Source organism: Polypterus senegalus, chromosome 1, assembly GCF_016835505.1.
Source record: "Polypterus senegalus isolate Bchr_013 chromosome 1, ASM1683550v1, whole genome shotgun sequence".
NCBI classification, from domain to species: domain Eukaryota; kingdom Metazoa; phylum Chordata; class Cladistia; order Polypteriformes; family Polypteridae; genus Polypterus; species Polypterus senegalus.
The window spans coordinates 193,341,997-193,367,146 of record NC_053154.1 but is presented as its reverse complement, the minus strand read 5'-3'; the positions used below and the strand labels follow the sequence as shown (position 1 = coordinate 193,367,146).

The following is a 25,150-nucleotide window of genomic DNA, read 5'->3' as shown; positions in this document are numbered from 1 at the left end:
CATATATAAAACAGGTAATGGACAAAGGGTCTTAAAAGTTTATACAATTTTTAATAATACAAAAATATTGTAAAAGCACATAGAATACAAGTAAATTAGGTTCATTGCACAAGCCAACTGCACAAAGCATTTTTCAAACAATAATGCCATAATTCCTTCAAATCATTACCATTGAGCCCTTATTCATCCATTCATCTCACTCAGTTCAGGGTTAAAGAGGACCACAGCCTATCCAGGGAGCAGCCAGCTCTGCATGGGACGCAAATATACACATAAACACACACACTTTCACAGAGCTAGTTAGTCAGCAAATACCTAACACGCATCGGTATATACGCCATTTAAGCAATGTTTGGTTTTTTGCATAAATTCTCGCAGGTGCACTCTTGTGATTTACTCCTTGTTTTGCAAATGTGCTTTGTGAGGTGGTTTGTATTTTGGTCATTTTAAATGGTCATAAACAAACATCAATGGACTATTCAAAACTAATGAATGCTTTATACAAAAGTATGGAATATAGAATTAAGGAGAGCTACCTACTATAACATCAAATTAATTCTCAAAACTACTAAGTCTAATTGCTTTTTAAACTGAAAGCCAGTGTGTGGCCTTGTATTGTTATACAGTATGTATGACAGCAGGTTTCAAACCTACTGTATGTCTTTGAGAAAGTTTCTGCTTTTAACAAAAACATTTCCTCTCCTAGTTAACATATATTAAGACTTTTTGATAAAGGTCATGCCTAAAAAGATGGCATTTTTACAATATAATATCATATTTAACAGCGCCGTGAATGGCAATCCGATATGGCCAGTAATCTCTTTTACTGAAGGCATTTTCTTTATGTTCGCGCTCTACATGTAGATGCTTGCAGGGTGTTGTTCTATATTCAAAATAAAGTAATAACTGAACAATGTCCTTTGCCTCCTAGTTATTCATTATTTTATACAGCACACAGGAAAGTAAAACTAGAGCATTAGACAGGCTGCTTGTGGTTTGAAGAATTAAAGCAGGCAATTTTTTTTCCAAAAATGTTATAAAAAAAAAAAGACAACATACAGAAGTTTAGCATCATAAGCTACACTGACAAAACACCCTGGTTGCTATTTTTGTTGTTATTCTTCTTAATTGGAAATCAATTTGAAATGTTTAGAAGAGATGTGTAGTTGTTTCTCACATTTTGGAACTGTATAATTTGTACTGGTGTTTTGTTCTAAATCATACAAATAACATGCAACTCTCCTTATAAAACAAGTACAGCACTTAACAAAAATGCAAGAGAGCAATTTCTGGTTAAAGCACAGGACATTCATTTATATAAATCAGTATGGCACTGCTTAAAGCTCCCTTTTTTTAAATAAATCACACATGGAGTATTGACAACAAATATATTTGCCTAATAATTAAACACATACACTTTTAATGAGATTTAGAAATTGGCTGGAATGCAAACTTGCAGCAACCAATGTCTAATTCACTTTAAAACCACTGTAAGTAAGGAAGGTATGGACAAATATAAATGACTCTGTTCTGAATTAGAGGATTAAATCAAGTTTCATCAAGTAATCAGCTGAATTACTTTTCATAATTGTTGAGATCATTTAATGCAATGAATTCTATTTATTCTATGCACAAAACTAGAACTACATTAAACTGGGTAGTTTCATGTTAAAAAAAAAAGAAAGATGCATACTAAATATATTACATAAATAAAAGAATGCAGCTAGCTGGAATTTTAAAACAGAAATAAATATCCCCATGCACATATTGCTTATAAAGTTTTAATATCAATATATCATATTTCACTGTAAAAACAACATTGTTTAAGTATAACATCTTAAAGACCTTCTTAGTTGCTGTTTTGTAGTAAAGTGGGCCATTTTCCAGTAAAAGCACACAAAAATGAAACTCTATCACTTGTATCATGATCCAAGTAAAAAAAAAAATGCTGGGAAATTCCCAGGAGAAAAATGAACTAATTAAGTTTGTATTGAAAGAATGAATAGTTAATCTAAGATTAAAGGTTCTACAGCACATTCTTAGCACATGAGAAAGGGCACAGTACACATAAATGTTAACAACTCAGATATAAAACTGCATTTAAACACCTGACCTGTTTGGACCCCCTCCGTGAATTTTTAAAATTAGACTTTTGACAACGTTAGGAATGCTCTTTGAAATAAGTCTTGCATTCATGACATCTGCTTTGTCAAGGATTTTGTATACATTTTTATTACAGTGCTTTGACTTACAGGACTAAAATCGGGAAGCAACAAAATTGAGATGATCCAAGCTTATGAGTTTAATTTTGTTTTGTTTTTTTTTTTAATTGAGAAGGCTAAGGCAAGGAAACAAATACAACTATCTCATCTCTACTAGTTATATATCTGCTGTTATATATAAAAAACCAGAGTAACAGTATACAGACTTGGAGGGTAGAGGCTAATTTAGAATCCAATATTTCCTCTGGCCAGGCAATAGCCCAGTTTATTCTGATTCATGATGTATGACACGAGACCAACATATGTGTCAATCTGGATTGCTTGATTTAACACCAGGACTCCATTTGCTTTGCCTGGCACAGGATTTTTTTCATGGGCACTCATGGCTGCTTCACTCAGCTTTTCTCTAAACTGGTCCAACTGTAAAAAAACAAAACAAAAAAACAAAACAAAAACAATTATGAATGTATTAAGACAGGCACTAGCTGTGTTTATAATACCCTACTATAACATATTCTTAAATCCTCTTAATCCATGTCATGATCATGGAGGACAAAGCATGTCCTAGCAGTAGAAAGCGGCCATGGACACAATGACAGTCCACTGCAGGGACCACTTAATCACAGCCACAAGAGCCAATTTGGAACAACCAATTGATCAAACACACACAAATGTGACACGGCACATGAAAAAAAAAAAAGAGGAAAACAAGTGTAGAAATAACAAGAATGCGCCAAACTCCACATATAAAGTGACCAGGTACAGGACTTGAACCCAGGATGCTGAATCAGTGGTTCCAATGTATTGCCCTTAATAAATGTCCTCATACTGATAAAATTGCTTCAGAGATTTTGGTACATTAGCTCTAACCGAGTAAGGCTGTACTGCTGTAATGAGCTTGCCTATCTGTTTTACTTTTTTCTTACAACATAAGGCAGACTTGAATAAGCATTTAAATGCTCTGTTCTCTGGCAACTAAACCATGACAGTTAAATGCTCAAATCACAAAACTACACAATATTAATGATCGTTGAAGACAGACAGCAATTCAGGTAGTACCTGGAATAAAATCTTGTTCTCCTTTCACACCTAAGATTCCTAACAGTGTTTCCTATTGCATAGTGCAATTTTACAATTAAGATTAATTATAGGCAAAGTAGTTAAGAAGTTATTATAAAGCTTTACTACCTTGGGGCAAACGGTGACGCCATGAAAAAGATATTACTTTCCATGAACTTTAAGATTATATTAACCTAAGCCAACTGCCATCAACTATTAAAACTTTGCTAGACCTGGTTAACAACAGGTAAACTATTATAATAGACTTAGGAAAAAAAACAGTTCATAGGACAGAGATAGCAATTTAACTTTAGATTGTTAGTAAGATCATGGTTGAAAAATGAAATCCTAGATGGCCCAGTATGTAAAGCAATTTCAGGGAGTGTCGCAAGTTTACCACTGTGATGAATTCAGGTGAATACACATTTCAAAATGTCTGTTTTAGCTGGAATTAACCTTCATTTAGTTGGGGAATGAGAACCTAAGCCTGTCTTTCCTCCAATGACAGTATGTTATGACTTACTTGTTTTGAATAATTGCCAGTTTTGCATTTAAGAGACTTGCCTGGCCATAGTCACAACTGATGGGAGTACCTGCACTGCTGTGGGGTACAAACAGGACCAACAAGTCACTCCCTGCCTCAGTGAGGGCACAAGGTGCAAAGATGTTGTGAATAAGATGCCAGTCCATACTTCAATACATGTATAATATTTGTTTGTTACACTGGGTGTAGTTGTGCAACAAAGGACATCGGTGACTTCTGTTGTGCTCAGCAATTGAGCCAGACAAAACCATTCAATTTTGTGTGAAAAATCCACTTTGAGGGTCCAGAATACTGTACTGGATTGCCAGGTCCTTTTATGCACTCACCCTGTGCCACACTAAATTGTCCTATTGGTCTCAATTTTAAACACCCTCTACACCACCAACAATTCTGTTGAGGCAAAGTATTATTTGAAATATTACTGGCATTTAACTGCACAAATACAGTATAAGGACAGAGTTAAATTTGTAACAGTTCTCTTGAAGTGTCACAATGATAAAAGAAAAAAAATAAAATAAAATTGGAAACTTGTCTAACGACCACGGCCACAAAGTGGAAAAGTGCATCAAGTGAAATTAACCCTCATATGGTCTCTAAAGTTCTGCAGACTTGGTTTTGTGGATACCAATCAATATACATACTATTTACATGTATTCTTTTTTCCACCATTTTGGTTTAGTTTATCAAATAAATCATAACTGTACATATAACAATTCAATCACACAACTCTAGTTATGCAAAAAACAACTTATGTTAAATGGCAGGAGATGATGGCAGTACTCAGAACAGAACTGATTTCAAGGGCTGTCTATGGCTTGTCACTTCAACCATCCTTTTAATTTCAGACCTGCTTAATACAATATTATAGTCACGAAGGGGCCATATGATAGAAGGCAGAAGACAACTTCACAATGCAGGTTAGTAGATTGTGATGCACATTCATAATCACACGAAAGGAAAACAACATGGGAAACGTATGTTCTTAACTTATTGTGAAATGTGTCAAGCTGCATACAGTGTGTTATTGTTATTTTTCACTCAGCTATCTGTTATGTTCTTCAGTGCACTCAGGTGAGATCTTGGTTCAGTTTTATAAGACTGAAAACATCAATAAGCTGAAGCAGTGTTGTAAGTAGGAGGAGTCCAAAATTTCTTCAGTATATTAAATGCATTAAATCAACTCCAAGTTATTGCTGCCAAAGATTCTAAATGCTGTTGTATCAAGGGGTGTAATTACTTTTTTACAAATCACTTCTGCATATATTTTTTAATAATTAATGATGAAGTAAAAATCTGTTGTTTATCGTTTGTTACATATGGTTATATTTGTCTAAATTTAGGATGCGATAAAGAGCAGATGACCACTATTTATCTGTTGATATACACTGCTGAAAATTAAGGGAACACTTAATCATCGCAGTCTAACACCAAGCCAGTTAAGCTTCAGGGATATCAATCTGTCCAGGGAGGAAGCATAAGTGATTGTGAATCAACTTTACATGCTTTGGTGCAAATGAAAAGGACAACAGGTGCACTGGAGAGGCAACAGCAAGACAACCCCCAGAAAGAGAATAGTTTGGCAGATGGTGGCCACAGAGAATTGCTCTCTCCTTATCCTTCTTGACTGATTCTTCTCCAGGTCTGAGATTTGCTATTGTCCTTATCATTACTGGTAGCATGAGGATGTAACTGCAGCCGATTCAGGTTGCACAGGTAGTCCAGCTCCTCCAATACATGTCATCGCAAGAAGGTTTGCTGTGTCTCCCATCACAGTTTTAAAAGCATGAAGGAGATGGGCTGTTACACAAGAAGAGCTGTACAGGGCTGTAGATGGGCATCAACCCAGCAGCACGACTGGTATTTGCTTCTTTGTGCGAGGAGGAACAGGAAGTGCACTGACAGAGCCCTACAAAATGACTTCCAGCTGGGTACTGGTATGCATGTTTCTGACCTAACTGAGGGTGGCATGGGGGTCCTGATGTCCTCTAGTGGGACCTTTGGTGTGACAGTTGGCCAATAAACTGAAGATTTCATACAAAGGTGTCTGTTACTGTCACGAGAGAAGAGGGTAAACTGGATCTAACCAGAAGGGAAATGAAGGCTCAGATGTACACCTGCATAAAAGGATAAGTACATAAGAGAATGTAGCTTTGAGAAGCAAACGTCGTCACTTGGCTTCTTCCTTAAATCCATGCCAAACACTAGTGTCATAAGCAACAGAGAAAAGATGGCTCTGGGATGCTGGCCATGATGATGCACTTTTCTTATCATCTATTGTCCAATCTCTGTGTACCTTTACCATTTTAACCTTTTCTTTTTATCTGCTAGTTTCAGATTTGGCTTATTCTTCAAAGTTCTTCTTCTAAACTACATCATTAATCTTTTCAGTGCTGAAGATGACACTGGGTATTTGTGGTATTAAGCATTTATGTCATCTGTGATACACATACATTTATCTATCTCAGTACAGGAACAGAGATGCATTCAAAGGATCGCTTCTCCATTTTCGTTGATAAATGAAGCTATTAAATCACTTTAATGTAGCAATATTATTTAACACAACCTCTAACTACAACTACTAGTAGGTAACAGGGCCTACAGTACCTACCTCACACAGAGCACCAAAGGTTTCACTGGCATCCTTTACTGGGTGAGAGATTAGAGTGCAATATGGAAAATCCAATGACATGGGATTCCAGCGGGACATAAAAGATGGCTCACGAAGGCGGTCCCAATGAATACGTACTCCTTTCCCCTCTCTCCTGTGCAATGACCCCAAAAAAAAAAAAAAAAAAAAAAAAAGGGTGTTAAAAGACTTCCCTGATACTTGGATGTGAACTAAGACAAAACGGACACCTACACTAAAGGAACATATGGAACTAGCTCAACAGGTTAATGGTTAATAAGATGAAATTACTTTTACAGAGCTCATTGCTCACACATTCACAAAACTGAGTTAAACAGATAAATGTCAGGCTGTAATTAAAACTATAAACCAGTGAAAAGGTACTGCATACATAACACAACTGAAATACACAGTTGACACACAACCTTCTAGCAGAAGTATTGTATTACGAGCAATTACTCTGAATTTGTTAACTGCACATAATAGAATGCTTTCTTCCAATATTTGGCAAAAGCTGACCAATACAGAATAGTCATGATATTTTCAAATGATTCATTTAAGATTTCTTAGATGCTATGTTCATAATATTTCACCTTTCCTTTTGACAATGTTTACTGAAATTTAGCTATGAACTGACAATAATATTCCAACAAAGAAAACATTGCCACATGTTTTTTTTTCTTTTTTCAATAGGTTATAGCAGGCATGTCAAACACGTGGTCCCTGGGCTGAAGCCTGCATGACAGATCCTAGTTAGCACTGAACTTGTACAAAATGATTACTATCGTTTGTGATTGAATCATTCTGCATCTTTGGCGTTACTTATTGACTATTCTTACTTCTGCCTTCTGACTAAAGCACATTTTCCCATGGCATTACAGTACGGGAAATGTCATCTGCTAGTATAGCCACGAGCCTTGACCAAAGTTAATAAGCTGTAACGTCAGCAGGGGTGGCTTTAGGCATGTGCAAACTGTGCACCTGCACAGGGCCGCCACGCCAATATATATTGAATATAAAACAGAAGGAGAAAAAAACGATGGCAATGTGGAAAAAATTTTTATGTTACTTGTTAATTAGTACGCTGTATTTACTCTACTAATGTTGCTAGGGTTGGAGCAGTAAGCTATATGTAGTATTATAACGTTCTGCCGTAATGAGAATATAATGGGCCGCCACTTGGTTTTCAAGTTATGGACACACACATCTAGAAGCGTGTCATGAGCACGAGGCGGCTATGCAGTGTCCACAACAGACGTGGCCATCCACCATGCATAAGATACCATATTGGCGGGTTAAGGGGTCACCGATTCTTTCTCTGCCCAGGGCCGCCACAAGCCTAGAGCCGCCCCTGCTAGTTTACACTACGGGCTGGGCTGCTGAGACTGGCCACTGGGCACAACTGACCATCACGTGTAGTAATAGCTTGCATATTTTCACGTTTTTTGCTCTAGTTTTATGTAATTTTGTGCTAGTATAGTAATGAACAGTTAGTGCAGACTACAGCTGAAGATCTGAAGTGGACTCGAGAAGTTGGCGAGTTGTTTATTTTTGTGATTTTGAGTTTGTAAAATTAGTGTAGGTCAGGTGGCTTTTTGAATATCGGCTTATTTTGCAATATAAACTTTGAAGTAAACTTAGTAAAGTAAAATTAGATTTTTGGAGGATTTGTTTGCCAACTTGAATTACTGAGCAATGAATTCAGTGAGCGTTTTCGTGATTTCAGTTCACATGAACAGGACTTTGCGCTGTTCTCGTACAACATTGAGAATGCGCCTGAGAATATCCAAATGGAATTGAATGAACTGCAGTCAGATTCTATTCTGAAGGCAAAATACAACAAAGTTGGTGTGCCAGGCTTGTATGCTTACCTGCCACCCTCGTATGTGCAGATCTGTAAGATGGCATTGAGAGTACTGTCTATGTTCGGAAGCACTTACCTTTGTGAGCAATTGTTTTCATTAACGAAAGCTAACGAAACCCCACATCGCTCAAGACTTACTGCCGAGCACCTTTTTTCCCTCATAAAAGTTGCAGCTGCACAAGATTTCAAGCCTGATATTGACGAACTGGTTACTAACAAGAGATGCCAAGTGTTGGGACAAAAGAAATAGATCTCACACTGTAAGACTCCTATATAAGAAATGAATATAATATAACGAATATAATATAATAATATAAGGACCTAGCTAAGAGGCTAAGACTCTAATTGTACGCTGTTGTACGGAGAGTGTATGGAAATAAATTGCTTTTCTTAAAACTTTAAGTGTTACATTTTTTTTAAAGTTTTCAGTATTGGAAAGAAAGCTACAGTAACTTTGTATAATAGTATAACAGTATTTGTTACAGTGCGACCCGCTGATGCACATATGGCAGTTGAAGCGCCCCACCAATGGTAGTGAGTTTGACATGCTTGGGTTATAGAATTCACACTCAAGGTATCTAAACATCTTCATGTATGGTAAACACATTTGTTGCAAAAAATATCTGGTACATTACATTATCTTTTCACTTAATTCCCCAATTACCAAGACGACTGAACAAAATGAAAAGAGAAGAAACATTTTGTAACCAAGGAGGACTAGTTTAGTATATCAGACATGTAATTTAGTGCTTTTGAGTATGTCATAACACTTATGTGCTAGAGAAATAAATTGATATGACGATTAATGAAAAAAGTCCTTATTTAGCTCAAAACAGAAAACATTAACTGTGAATAACATGCTTTTGTCTAAGTTGCTCTTAAACCTGGACCTTTTTGGAAGCTCAACAATTGCATTTAATGCAAGTAAAGTCATAATTTGGGTTTAGTTATATAAAGCAGCATATCATTAATGTAATAGACATATTTTGCTCAAACTCCTACTTAAAACATTGTACACATTTCTGGTTGGTTGCACAGGGAGTAAGTGATTCAGCATCAATAATGCTAATGACATTATGTTGTGTAGCAACAGAAAAGAAGTGGAGAAGAAGTTGGAAGATCAATAGAAAGAAGTCACATTATACGAGTGTGTGTATGTGTCTGTGTGTGTTCCTCCTATGATGGACTGATGTCCTGTTCAGGAGTTATGTTGTTCCTGCCTTGTGTCTTACGTTTGCCTGCATCAGCTGCACTGTGACTCTGCTTAGGATAAGCAGGTTTGGATAGATGGAGCATTGTTAAAACAACACATTTGTTCCACACCTTTAACTTTTATGAACATTGAACACATGTGAGAAATATTCTTAAAAGGAAACAAAAAAATGTTAATTGTCTCTTTGTATCTCAGGCATCATTATAATCATAATCCTCTTACCTTTATTTGCTTCAGTACCAATACTGAGGTCCAAAAGCTGGTATTAATACTGAAGTCATAATGTTAGAACACTACTTCCAGCTGTGAAGTATTCTTGGGCTATCCTGCGTGCACATCAAATTTAAACTCTACCCATAGATTTTTAATGATGTTTAAGTCTGGGGACTGCAAGGGCAATTCTAAAACCTTCCCCTTGTGTTTCCTGAGGTACTTAATAGATTTTATGGTGTTTATGATTGCTGTCTTTAAAATCTACTGCATGCCAGGGTTATGAAGCATTATGCAAATTTACAAACATATTAAAATTATATTCAGAAAACTGGTGTGACACAAATGAGTTAGACTAAAAGGGAAAGAATGCAACTTATAGGTGCTCCTTTTACAATACAATAATTTAAATAATCTGAAAAACAAAGGTTTAAATGTCTGATTAAATGCTTAAAGGAATACACCATTCCAAAATATTTTTTATATTTTAATTACCTAATGTACAGTAGTTTATAGTACTGGCCAAGAAAAAAAATGTAATCTCATGTTTTCATACAGAAAGGAGAGCAAAAAGTTTATGATATAATAAAAGCCAAAAGGACCAGAGATGTGCAATGGCAAATGATACAAAAAATGTCAAACTGAAAAGGAAAAAAGTCAAATTCATGTTACTTCTGTCACAAATTCACATGTTAGTTATTTAGTTAAATGCATAAAATGCATGTTTTGTGCTAAAATACTATTAAATAGATATATTTCCGGAATAATCTGTGCACATTATAAACGGGAAACTAAAGTCTCATGGGTGTCACTTTTCAATTTAAAGGTTCGCCTCTCCCGCTCATCCACTGGTCAAGAGTCCCGTCTTCAGTTCAAAAGGTGACTCCATGAGGTTTTAATTTCCTGTTTATGATATGTCATTCTACATGCAAATATGAGATTAAAATTTTTACTCAGAGCATTCCTTTAATACGAATGTATTAAAAAAAACCACAGCATAGCAGCTTTTAACGGGATTAAATCTATTAAGAAACTGAGGTGGGACAAGTCAAGTATATCACAGGTAAAGAATGATGCTATAGTAGTTTTAAAAAATGTAAATTGAATAGAGCAAGCAGGTGGCATGCAACTGGCTATGTTTGATTTCTCACAGGGAATGCATCAAATGAGTGTTTATATTTATTCCTAAGGAAAGCAACTACAATAAGGACCTTACCTTACATTACTAAAAATACTTTCCATGTAAAAAGGCTTGAAAAACTACCACCAGAGACTGTATGTTACTTGGTCTTATGGTAGAGAAAGATGTTTTATCTTATCAGGGTGTCAGTAAGAGGAGGCATCTCTATTATGTGAAATTTGGGCACAGAAACCTGATTCACAAAATCCCCTTGTGCTCTACAAATATTCTGGCCAGGGATCAGCTATGCAGAGATATTTCAGGATGACCTATGATCCTGGATTTCACTCAGATGGGATATAAATGTCCACTTCCTGACAGGAGAAAGTGAACTTGAAGTGCAAAGACAGAAACTTAAGTGTCAAGTTTCCATAAATTTTAGCAGTGATGATAAGAGATATCTGTTTGGTTATACTGTAGCTAGTATTCTTGTCTCAAAGTTCAAGAATCCCTGACTGAAAATCCTCATTTGTGTACTGTCTTTATGGAGTCTGTATGTTGTCAATATGTTTTTTTTGTTTTTTTTTTAAAGGAAAATGCTCAATTTCAAGACATGATGTGTAGGGCTGTCCAATGTCAACATTCAGACATAACCTGAACATAGTTTAAAAATAATAAACAAATTTGTGTTGAAGGCAAAAAGTGAATTGGAAATGTTGAAGAATGGTAGCTTGTTTTACTTTACACTTATTTCAGCACTGTTTCTAGACATGCCATGAAATATTGCAGTACTTTACAAAACTGGTTGTACACATCAGTTCCATGATCCGCCTATTTATGTTTTTTTTTTTTAATAATTAGCTTGTATCATCATTATGAAAAGGGATAGTCTTCTAGATTTTTCAGTGCTATCAATGCCTATCTTACCTGCTGTACCTCAGCCAATATTCGGTTTCAAATGTAGTCTTAGTAGGCTACTGATCTAAAACATATTGTCTAAAAAATGAAATGTAATTTGAAAAATAAAATAGATCACTTCTATTATACTTTTCCTGTAACTGCAAAAAGAGGAAAAAGAGAAATGCGGCTTAGCCTAATACCCTTTATGATCCCTTAAATGCCCACTCATACTAGCAGCATTCAGCTGGCATCCTGCAGTATAAAGGACCATCTGCTCACACCAGCAATGCTCAAGTTGGATTCTACTCACCTTATCAATTGGTCACTAGCGGTTTCTTGTTTGTATTTTTATTTTAAAGAGCACTAGTTTTCAAGTATCCATCGAACTAATTATAGCCTACATTTATACTTCAAAATTTTGTTCTCTATTGTTTGTTAACTTGGTTTCCTGATAAACATTCCAACTCAGTTTAGATTGTTCTGTAAACTAGTTTGAATTATGAGGAGGAGGTTTTATACTGTATATATAAAACCTACAAATATGGTAGAATTGTACATCTAGGCCAGCAGGTATCCACTAAAAAAGGACATCTTGATACATCAGTATTTTGGGGTAAAACACTCTTTACAACAGAAAAGTCAAATAGTGTACTCTAAAATCTTAAAGATGCCTTGACAGATTTGATTGAAATTTGGTGGGGTTATATAAAAAAGTAAATTAGCCAACAAGTTTTTTTATTTGTCGATGACTTTATTTTTTGATATTTATTAATATTATGCTTTCTGGGCTGCACTGAAAGTTTGCAGCAGAAGTGATTGGAGGAACACGTGAATACTACTACTAGCCAATAAAGTGAACAGATGACTGAATACGGGGTGGTGTGCTGGACAGGAAAGAAAGAGACATGATCATGTTTTAAAATGTAAAGAAACAATTTATTGAAGCCCAAGGAAGATGCAAAGCTCTTTGGTTAACCAGCACTGTTTTATGCTGTTGACTATTGGCTCTCATCTTGGTTATCAATTCCACTCCCAACGACCTTCAGCCATTGGCTGTAGCGGTGAAAACAAACCCCCTCCACCTTCCTACTCTTCAGTCATGGTGCTGCATACTTCAAGGGAGAAACACTGGTCTTAGAGAGTGGTGCTTGAATTTCTAATGGAGAAATACTCTTTGCTCTTCACATTAATACATTCCTAACACAGAGTATTGACACTTATGTATATGCAGATCAAGCGGAGCAAGGTACAGAGCAAGGTTACTATCGTAACCTAAAAAAAAAACAAAGACTAAAGCTATTAATGAAAAAACATTTTTGTAAACTGAAACACAAGTTAACAAAACCAAGATGAAAAGCCAAAACTTTACTAAACACAAAATTATTTATTTTAGCATAGAATTCTGGTACTGGTGTGTAGGGAGTGAAATACAGTATTTCAACTTTTTTCTGACTGGACAGCATCAGCGATTTACATGACCAGAAGAAAATGACAAAGCACCGTATGGAAGTTTTTCAAATATAACAAAAAAAGTGAAAATACTATGGTGTATGGTGTTAAAGCAGGGTACACTGTGTGCTGCACATAAGGGTAACACACAAATGATCTTAAAATTTACCTAAACAGCTATTTTACAAAGTAGCCTATGACATATTTCTGGGCAAAGAAAAGGATGAAAAGCCTGAACAATCAAGGCACATATGCAAGTTCAAGTACATATAACACAGGTAGCAAACATTAACACCATGCTTGGGAAGCAAATATGGTTAAATATCAAAAATGTGATCGAGCCCAAGTAAACCTGTCTGTCAAAACCAGCATGTGAACAAGACTATGTGTCATGTTGCTGTTCACAAAATGTGCTTCTTCTCTTGACCTTAAATTTAACATGCCATGTGCATTTGCAAATAAAATGTGCACATACCTGAAGCAATCTTTTACATAAGAAAACTGAAAATGGGAATGTGGACCCGAGGTGTATTTGCAAAATTGCTATTTATTGTTCTAAAACTAAAAAGGAATTTATTAATTAATTTAAGTGTTACCATCACAACAAGATGAGGCAACACAGATTGCAGCAGTTTCAGCTAATAAAATGATTGGGTTAAAGCCAGAAAACCAGTCTTGGCCATCTGAAAGTGCTCCACTTCAAATGCAGAAATATCTGGTAGGTAAGCAGGTGTTTCACACTTGTTCAGTTCACAAGCCACAGTGGTTGATCTCGTTTGTGTCCCTGCCTCACAAGCATTTGCTGAACACATATTCTCCGCTTGTGGACAGAGTTGTCATCCTGATTGTGAAATAGAATGGCCACTTCACTGGAGCACAGAGGCTTCTTGAAAATTAACAGATACAGAATTCTTCATTTTCATTATGCATACACATAACAATATTTTTTGTTGGTAGGACTTGGTTCCAAGGCAGAATACTTAAAATACACAATACACTATAAACAATAAAATAAACATAGTAAGTATAAAAGACAGCAGCAATAAAACATCATCAAGTCCAGACTTTTCCTGAGGTAGTCAGCTGTAGAGACCAGTGATCTGTGTGCAGGGGAGGAATATGAATGTGTGTGTTTGATTACAAGGGAAAGTGCATGTCTACAAGGGGGCAGGTTAGGGGTAGATGTAGATGTATGTGTGTGTATCAGCAGGGGCAGACGGACTTCACAGCTCTGGGGGAAAAAGCTGTCTTGCAGTCTGTTGGTATGTGTTTTTATGTTTCTGTATCACTTTCCCGAAGGTAGTGGTACAAACAGTCCATTTCCTGGATGGGTGAGATCCGCAGCTATACATCTGGCACTCTTCTGCACCCATCCAGCATATACAGAGTCCAAGTCTAGGAGAGGACTTCCCACGATCCCCTGTGCTGTTCTCACCACCCATGCCAAGTCCTTCCTGTCCTGTACTGTGCAGCTGCCATACCATACTGTCATACTGTGACAGAAAATGCTTTCTATAGTGGATCTGTAGAAGTTTGTGAGCAGCCAAGAGGAGAATCCAGCACGTCTCATCTTCCTGAGGAAGAAGAGTTTTTTTTGGGCCTTCTTTACCAGGTGAGATGTGTTCAAAGACCAGGTCAGATCCGATGTGATGTGGATACCCAAGAACTTGATATTGTTCACACACATTACAGCCTCCTCCTGTATGAATATAGGAGCATGTTCTGTTCTTCTGGACCTCCTATAGTCCACAATTACCTCTTTGGTCTTGCTGGTGTTCAAGATGAGGTTGTTGGCTGAGCACCTTAGTGCTAGGTGTTGTATCTCCTCTCTGTAGTGAGTCTCATCATTGTCTGATATAAGACCCACCACGGTCGTATCATCCGCAAACTTCACAACCATATTTGTGGCATGAATGGCAGAGCAATCGTGCGTAAATAACGTGAAGAGTGCTGGGCTGAGCACACAACCCTGTGGTGTGCCTGTGTTCAGAACCAGTGTCGCTGATGTACGATCTCCAATTCTAACAGATGGATGTATAGCTGAATCACACTAGCAGTCAGGCTCTGTTTTGTATAAGTGGTATTGTGCAATGGAGAAAGAAGGATTTTTCTGATATGATTTATACCATTTAAATTTTATTGCTAATTTTCATACAAAAGTACCATTTCTTCCACACAAATAATCATAAAATATAAGCACCTTAATATAAAATTGCTATTATTCAGTTTCTGGTTTTATTTTTGTTTGGTTTTGACAGGACATACCTCTAAGTATCTACTGTCATTAAACAAATATATCCAAATCTAGTTAAGTCTACAGCTCTTTTATTGTGATACAAAATTAATCTTCATAATACCATAACAAATAAAATTAAAATTAATTTGTGAAATAAAACCTAAAACTAAGAATATGGTATGAAGGCTAACTAAAACTACAGTAAAACTGAAAGTAGGAAGACATTTCTGGTGGCGGTGCCATGGCACTTGAGTAGGTTGCAGAGATGCTTGTGCCATGCTCCAGGATCAGACCAGTGGAGGGGGCTTGCAGAGGCATTTGAGGCATGGTCCAGACCTGCAACACCAGAGGAGGTAACAGAGACATTTGCAGCGTGCTTCGATGTCGAAACATTGAAGCTTCTAAGTGGCAACCCTCCTCCCTCTAATGGAAGGTAACAACTTCATGTAAATGGTTCTCTGCCCATTAGAGTTTTTCCGTTGTTTTGATTCATAATACATGGGCCATTGGCTCAAACTCCAATAAGTCTTTACTCTGCCTTCATTTCCTTTACCCAACTATGACAGTTCATTACAATATATACTCAAATTTCAAATTTATCCTTACGTATTTCAATTTGAAAGAATACATTTTCCTGTAAAATTCTGTTTTTCAAAGACCATCAACAGAAGCCAGTTCACTGGGAATAGCAGGAATTGATCTATGGCATGAATGTTCTACTCATAGACAACTGTATATAGTATGTTCAAGAATAAGCATCTCTAGTGACCTAATAATATTATCGCTAATTACTTGCCTGATGCCTTTACCCGAGGTGACTTACAACATTTGAGATACATTTGGTTACATTTCTTTTGTTTTTCCAATTGAAGCACCAGTAGGTGAAGTGACTTGCTAATGGCCACACAGTGTCAATACTGGAATTTGAATCCACAATCTCAGGATCTGAAGTCCTAAGTTCAAAGCATTAACCTCTGGACCACACTGCTTGAAAAGAATATTAGCCCTTGGTTAAAAAATGCAAATATTATATAACTACTTATTTAATTGATAAGAACTTCTAAACACTTGATTAACACAATTAACTGAGTAAGAGAGCTGGTTTAGATAAAAAAAAAAGTCAAAACATAATACAAATTCATGGGGTAAGTGTATCACACTGTATGATTAGGGGTGGGGGATAAAGCCTTTCACAGTTATTATTAAAAGCACATTAAAAAAAAATGTATGTGTGTTGTTTGTGCAATGATCCAGTTCACTGGTAGCTGCTGCTTGAGAAATCCATGAATTAACAATACAATTGTTCACATTGCTCGTAAAGTTTATAGTCCATTCTATCTGAAATGACACTTGGAATTTACAACATAACACTGTCAAGATATTCTAGTATTCTCTAACAAGTTACACAAGTTAAAACTGCACAAAAATGTTTAAAGCTAAATAAATGTTCCAGTTTAGTTTCAACAATGTAACACAGAGTGCAAACACATGCTCCAACTTTACAGTGCAGTCTGTAAAAGAAACAAACACACTAAAGTGTCTTCAAAAAGTAAATCACTAGGAGAAGAAATGAAAGACATCAATATCAGTGATTACTGTGCCTTGGGTAAATTAAATTAAATCATCTGTTTTTTCTTGTGTTCTGACTGCACTGATTTATGAGTAACAATTTAAACTTTTTCCATTGTTGATGAGTTATCTAATTTCATGTTTTTTTGGAAGTGTAATGTATTCTGTGAACATTGTAGCACAATGGCCAAGAATCTCCAGTAAAGTACAGTGTGAACTAAGTGAACAATAAATTAACTTGTGGGCCACAAAGTCACAAATTCGTTCTGTCTCTCTTTGTTTAGTTTCAGATACAACGGATGCAAGTACAATTTTCAGAATGACCTACAGCACATTCTTTTGGTATTCTGTATAAATGCTGAGGCACTTAAACGTTAAAAGAAAAATAATTGAACTGCAACAAACATTGAAGCCTAAAATGCTTGAGCAGGTTACCATTAGAAAAACAAATGTGACAATCAGGATGCTTGTTTTGCTTTATGCAATTTATTCCTCATTAGTTCATTACACTTAGGCAGTTTCCAAAAAGAACACTCCATTCACCTCAAGGATCACCAACATTATGCAGAAAGCTATTGACAGAATGCTGTGTAGGAAGATGAGACAAAAGTTAATTTTCTACCATGAAGGAAAAATGTTGCTGAATTCCAGTAAAAGAAAATGGTTCCAATCATGAAACATGATGAACAAAGTATAACGTTCTGAGGACATTAGCAATGGCAGTTCTGTGTAGTGGCATTGGCTAATTTACTTCCAACTCCTAAAAAATATTTTGAGACTGGTTCGCTGGGTAGTTGTTTATTTATATTGTTGTTTCTATGATTGTTAATTATTCAAAGATCAAATCACAGTTTATTCAAATTCATTAACAGATGATTATAAAGAATCTGCAGATCATTCTCTGCAGCCTGAAAAAAATATATTGCTTAAAAAGAAAAAAGTATAGTTAATGCATAACAAAGAAAAAAATACCATTTTAGAAGTAGATGCTGTGCACTTTAGTTTTAGAAATAAACAAATAATCCATTGACTTTGTTCATACTGCATTTGTGCAGAAATTGCAAAAACAGCATGAATATTACAACTACGGTATGAAGGTTTATGGTCATCATCCTAGTATTAACAGGTTTATAAACTGACCAGCCTAAAATTCTGACAGCTGGTGAAAGCTCGCCTCATGAAGAGCTTTAAACATATTTTTTGTGAGGAGTGATCATTTAAGCAAGAGCTCAGATGCTGTAAGCGTCTTTGCATTCTGTTTTAGATATGGACATTCTCCAGCAGGAACATCCACTGTGAGTTACCCACTCAAGCATGTATCAGTTACGTACAAATGGAAAGGCTGTTAAAAGAATGAAATTGATACTAAGGCCTGCATGCCATAAAACATCAATATTTCACATTGCAAGCAACACTTGAATTGTCTAATCCCCTACATTACAATCAATGCTCCTCATCATAACTAGCATCACAAAGACAATGTGCTAGGCTATACAAAATATTTACGACTGAGAATAAACAAGTGGTAAACATTTACTGAATTGCTACTATGCACCCTCTTGCGTCAGCCTACACAGATGTGAATTCTTCCTTGGAGAGGGAAAGGCAGAAAAAGGCCATATTAAAAAATAGCACACATTAAAGCACACAATTTAACAAGCATGAACACTTTAAGGAGAGGCTGGACAGACAGACAACAAAATACATACAAGGCTAAATTACAATACGGTTAGCATTTGACCAATCAACTTTCCTTTAATGATTTAAAACAAAAGTGTGACTAATTAGTGTGAAAAGTGTGAACATGTATTTCCTAATTTGATTGTGGATAAGAAATAAAAAAAAAATGAAAAATACATGCACATGAGACACTGAGATCTCAAAAAATGAAAAAAAATGAAAAATACATGCACATGAGACACTGAGATCTCAAAGTAGTCCAATAAGAAAAGAAAGCTGAAAACTTTATTTTTAAAATACATCTCTCTATTATAAAAAAAAATCCTGGAAAGGAAAACAAGGCGACGAGATGTGATCTTCTCGGAAGTTCTCCAAAGACACTTAAAAGACGCAAACAATATCAAATTAGAGCACGGCCAGCAAAACACTTAGTCGTGTAAAAAGCACGTAGCACACACAGATTCTCTGCTGTCAGCACGCATAAAGCGTATAAGGACAATACGTTCTAGATGAAACATCAAAGACTAAGCAAAGAAGAAAGAGCAGCGCGGAGAAAAGAGACCCAAAAGTGTTGGAGAGAAAAAAAGGCAGATAAGAGATTATGAAAGCAGTGGAATTCGAAAGGCTCAAACAAACGATGGCGCGAGACACATGCAGAGAAAGGTAAAGAATAGGAAAGCAGCAAAATTTGAAAGTAGTGTAGCGTCCCAGCCAGGTTGAAGCCTTTTTTGTTTTAAGTGACTGTTAGGTACAGCACAGAAGACTGATGGCTGGGTACTGATTGATGCAGAAAAGGGGGCTGGGGGGCACGAGACCCGGGGGATGAGGGGTTGGAGAGGGTGCTAGAAAGTTATGTTAGGGGTTACGATGTCGGCGATTGTTCTAGTAAAACTTTTGTGAGACTTTATTACGTCAGTCGCTACAGTTTCAATAAAAGATAGTAAAGATCGCATTAGCGCAACCAAAAGGAAATTAAATCATTAGGACCAGGTTTAATTGAAAAAAATAGGAGGACAAAGTGCAGTCAGAAATAAAAGGCAAAGAGCAGAAAACAAAGTCTTTTCACCTTCGCATCATTCAATGCACAAAACGTACATTTACACAATAATGGACCATATGTTATGAAAATCTGTGCCCCCTTCATAACGCAAGCAGCGTTATACATCCTGTAAGAAAGAGATTTAACCACGCCCGGAGCTGGAAATAAAGGACAAGTATTGCTTTTACAGCATCACACGAGACAAGGCAGTGAGACATCATTTAAAACAAGTCCACAGACATCTAACCTAGCAGTTGTTTTATTGCTTTTGGCAGACGCGCATCATGTGCTCCCAGCTCTTAAAACAACGACATGTGACAAGCAGCTCACCAGAAGCAGAAAGACAGCAGATGATCTGACGGCATCTCCTTAGCATGTGTTCAGCCCCCCAGCACCCCAAACTCGCATTTCCCCACAACGCGAGTGGCATTACACGTCCCGCGAGAAAGAAATGTAACCACACCCAGGGCCGGAAATAAAGGACAAGTATTGCTTTTACAAAAGTTTTTACAGTAAAAGTGAAAATAATGCATATGAAACAATTCCCATGAAAATAATAATCTCTTTAAATTGTATATCCGGTAAACCAAACACAGGGATGGGCGAGCAAAGTGAGCAGGGGGCGGATCCCCCTAGTTATCAAAATGAATCTCATGGCAACAGCACTCTCGTCACAAAACTAAGTGAATATTCTAGAAATAAAATTTGGACCCTCTATGGAAAGACCAACTGTTTATTGTGGTATTCATTTTTTAATGCTCTCTAAACAATTTCTTTTAATTCTCAGTCTGTGAGTGACTTTTGCAAAAGATGGTGCATCACCAAGCACTATGTTTAATGAAAGAGGTTACAGCCCACAGAATCAAGGAACTGCACTAATGGGACAGTTTCTTCATAGCTTTGTGATGCCACATTTTTAAAAATTATATACTGCTATAAAATTAACTATTTAGAAACATGTAAATATCCAGGTAGAAGTAAAATGTGGGCAACCATTTTGTAGATATTTTAGTATTTTTCCCCTAAAAAAATAAACTGGGAAAAAGTAATGCATATCAAATTCATTAAATAATCATTTAAGGTATTTTTTGGATTAATTCTAAAATGAAACATGCACTACTCATCCTAACCCATATCAGGCACATTTGCAACTGATATAACAAAAGCAATCCTGTACTTCCCAGGTAACAGTTGGCTTTCAAGCTTCATGACGTCTAGGTAGATTTGCATTTGTGCTGTGCAAACTGAACCTCACGCAGGCTGTGTCTTGCTTGATGGGCTACATCATGTGGGCCTTTTCCAAAAAAATGAAAGCTGACAACAACAATGGCAGTCTTAAATGCAAATTGACTTTACATGGCATTACATTAGCAGGAAGATAAAATTAGACAGGAAACTTCATTTCAACACGTTCTTACGTAGCGCTGCCTTTGCAGTAGTGAATTTGAGACAATAAAATAAATAAAATCAATTAATTAATCAATCAGTCACTTTAAAGGAAAACAAATTCTCAAAACATCACCCCTAAAAGAAATTCTTTTAGCAACATTACATACTGAAAGACACCTAGTGACTGTGATTTTACCAAAAATGAGAAAGTTTTTATTGCTGTTCTAACAAGCTAACTCTGAAATTTAAACAGTAAAGAAAAAAAGCATTATTTTAATTGTTGTTAATATTGAAGGTTAAACTATTTGAAATAATCTATTTAGTGAATACAGTCCTTTTCAAGGTATTACTAATAATATAAGCGAAAATGCAAGACTTCAAAAATGCCTTATTTGTCCTTTTCCAAGATTATTTTCTTCACATTAAATTTAGTCTTAAAAATTCATGCTTTGGTTCTCAACAGATTTCTTACAAGATCAGTGGTTTGACATGCAAAAATCATTATAACTGGAAGCAAATACACTGTGCACTCTTTATTCTATCATTAGAGCATTTAAATACGTTATTATTCTGATTTTTTGAGGTAAAACTCACACAAGCAAATATTTTTAGATGAAATTCCAAAAAACTAAATTAGAAAGAGTAAAAAAAAAATACTTAGATGCTTTAGTCTATTCCTACAAAATACAAAATTGAAGCATTTTTCTACTTCTTGTAATAGAAATGCAAACAAATGGAAAAGGATGATAAGAAATAGGTCTCATTAACTTACAGTGTCTGCTTTCAACCACATAAAAGTGCAACACAGATAACAAGAAAAAAACCTTCCAAGCCATATTAAAATATACAGCTCATATACAATAAATATGTTGTGTTTGGGAGATGAAGTCAGTCCTATTTTCTATGAAGAGAGCCTTTAGGTATGATAATGATATGTATCACAGATTGTTAAATTAGTGGCAAGGCATTATTTTCATTGGGGTTATTTATCAGTGAGAGAGTAATTAAAATTTCTACCTCTACAAGTGAATGCCAGCACTTACATATCCAAAATGCAGCAATTTACGAAACAAACATACTGAACAACAATAGATAGAACATTATGCACATAGGCTATTGCTTTAAGGACGACTTTTTTTTTTCCCTCTCATTTTTTTTTTTTTTTTTAACAAACTGTGGTTCTGAAGAGATTACAGCCAAGAATAACAAAAACAAAGGCACAATAACATTTCACATTTATTTTGCCAAAAAGCACTATGATGCAAGCTGTTAAATCTAGAAATAAACAATGGCTGTGAACCTTTCAGACTAACCAGTTTTCTTGATCCAAAATATATGGACTATGATGTTCCACTAAACTGACTGGTTCATGATTAGCACCGACACACACTTGTGGAATTCAAACACAAACATGGGTGGGGTGGCAGACTGATGCATGATTTGTCACCCTGAAATACTTTTTTTAAAGTACAACAAATCAAAGGCTTGGTTCAAGCTTTGGTGCATTTACTGTTAATATATATGACGTGTGGGGTGCACTGTGATATCAGCAATGATGTCTCACATCTCTAAGGACTTAAAGAGTCTAATTCAATCACAATTTTTGAATGGTTTTGCATGATAATTCTGCTCAAATATTTGCATATTATGTTTAACAGATGAAATTTTTTCCAGTGTATTGAAAGACAGTGTGGGTGAGTAAGTGACTAATGGTGCCAGGAAAGGCAGGGCCATCTTAATGCAGGCATGCTGGGCAGTTGCCCAGGGGCTCCACGAGCATAGTGGCCCCATGCTAATCTATGTGTGTTGTGACTTGCTAAGGGGTCGAGTAGATAGGGGCCCCAGTACACTGCTTTGCCCGGGGCATATAATGCTGTTAAGATGGCCCCGAAGATAGAGTCCAGTTCTAGTAACCACAAATTTCAATAATGTGTGCGCTATAATGTAAGAATACCATTTTTTAAAATTCTCACATTTAATACAGTTTGTGGCAATCTACAAAACCTTTGAAAACAGGCAAACTTGAGTGGTCAATCACAACTAGTAACCATTGATAAATTTGCCAGTGTCACTTCAGACAGAGTAGTGTCTTTATAGGTCCCAAAACTGCACAATACTTCAATATTGTTATTACATTTAGTGGCATCCCCTATTTTTATTAAAGAGCAGACATTACTATCAAATATAGACAAAGCTCGCCCAGAAAGAGTACTTGATAAACACTACTATACATAAATTTACAGTTATACATACTTTGGAACTTTTTCCATTTACCTTTCCTGAGAGACACATGCGCTCAATGACAGAAATTGCTTGGTTTGTATTAACTTTAGAGATTCAGTGGCTCATTCATGATTGCCTCCTTCCACAAATAAAACTGATACAGCTTGGTTAGATCATAGGGTGTGTACAGTGTTACAGACAGTCTGGTCTAGAGGTTACAAGGACTGACAGGAAAACACAAGGTTGAAGGGTTTTATCCTATGACTGGTTCAAAGTGTGATCATGAGTGAGTCACTCAGCCTGCATGTGCTGCCACTATTTGTTTAACTATGCCACTCTTCTTTTTTATACAATGTTTGACTATTTCACACAAGGTTCAGGTGATGTTGTAGGTAGCAATTTCAGGACTGACATTTTTGTTCTCAGAAGATGTAAATATAAGCTTTTTACAGCCTCCTGGAAGCCACTGCAATAATGTTAATGCTACTGACAGCTATCACAATTCCCCATTAGACCTTTGTTGACAGCGTGACCTATGACTCTGCACTTACGCCTCTGGGACACAATATAGCACCTGGCGATTTAAAAAGTATACCTTTAGGTAAGACATATTTTCTTGTAATCTATCACTCCACAGATTTTTTCAATATATTATTTTAGTAATGAAGCAGTTTCCCTATTCTTATATCAAACTACTAGTGATAAATACTGTACTCTTATACCAAATATTTATTCATCAAAAAGAAGAAACAGTAAAGGCATTAATACGGAAGGGTGACACAACAACTATTGGGATTAATAAAAAATATTCTGTTTCAGCTGCAGGGACCTAGCAGAGAGGGAGTGGAGTCTATATGGATTTTTGTTTAAACGTGGAGTATTGTATCAAAAACCACAAAATTCCAGGAGTAAGCGATCACTGCTAGAAAACCAGCCCTGACAGGCTAGTCTCATTATTAAAGCAGCTCGTTTCTACTTAACGCCTAATCTTATTGATGTGAACATTATTTAGACTTTCACTGTTCACATAGAGGCTGTGCCAGAGAGAAGACGACAGAAAAAGAAAAAATATTAATTATTCAGACAAGTCTTATGGGCAGAAGGAAGAATAAAGTTAAATTCCAATGCATAGTTAAAAAAAAGAAAAGCATAAAGACACTCAAAGTGATTGCTCTCCCTATCCTTTGTGCACAGATGAAATCAATGTTAATGTAAATGTAAAAGTGAATTAAAATGATGGTTTTCTCAAGTCTTAATTATCCAGGAGATTAAACATAATTAATGAGAAACATACCAAAAGGCTGTGTATTTTGAGGATATACAAACAAATCTTTTGCTTATTTTGCTCTCACACATTTGCATGGATTATCCCTTCCCACCAGATGCAATATCATGAAGAGATGTAGGTTGCAACCATTTAAAGTTTATTTTACATTTCTGTCAAAGTGTGTTAACTCCCACACATCCACAAATAATGGTGAAAAGCACAATGCAAAACACTAAACAGACACTTCTGCCACACACTGCCAGACTAAACAATTCTTATACATTTGCTCACAGCAAGGGATCACACACTTTGTCTACATCAATCTGACCACAGCAAGTACTATTTTTTTATTATCAGAAGAAGTTATTTCTGGTTTATAAATCAAGTCAAAATATTTCTCTCCTGCAAATGGTCATTCTGGTCATCCCCACACTACTGTATGCAACTCATTTTAATTTCTAAACACTTCCCTAAAATTTACTGCTGTGGCATGAAAGGGGAAAGGCTAGGACTGCCCAAATGGCAGAAATAGAGTACACC

General features: G+C 36.1%; 1 protein-coding gene across 1 annotated transcript in view; it reads right to left on the bottom strand.

Moving 5' to 3' along the window:
- Window positions 1–1,017: 1,017 nt before the first annotated feature.
- Window positions 1,018–25,150, bottom strand: part of tprg1 (tumor protein p63 regulated 1) — a 94,180-nt gene continuing 70,047 nt past the window's right edge. The window contains exons 5-6 of the mRNA XM_039765871.1: window positions 6,434–6,587; window positions 1,018–2,642 (exon numbers count right to left, since the gene is read on the bottom strand). Of these exons, the coding sequence (XP_039621805.1) occupies window positions 2,448–2,642; window positions 6,434–6,587 (349 nt within the window). The 3' untranslated portion in view covers window positions 1,018–2,447. The remainder of the gene's footprint in view (window positions 2,643–6,433; window positions 6,588–25,150) is intronic.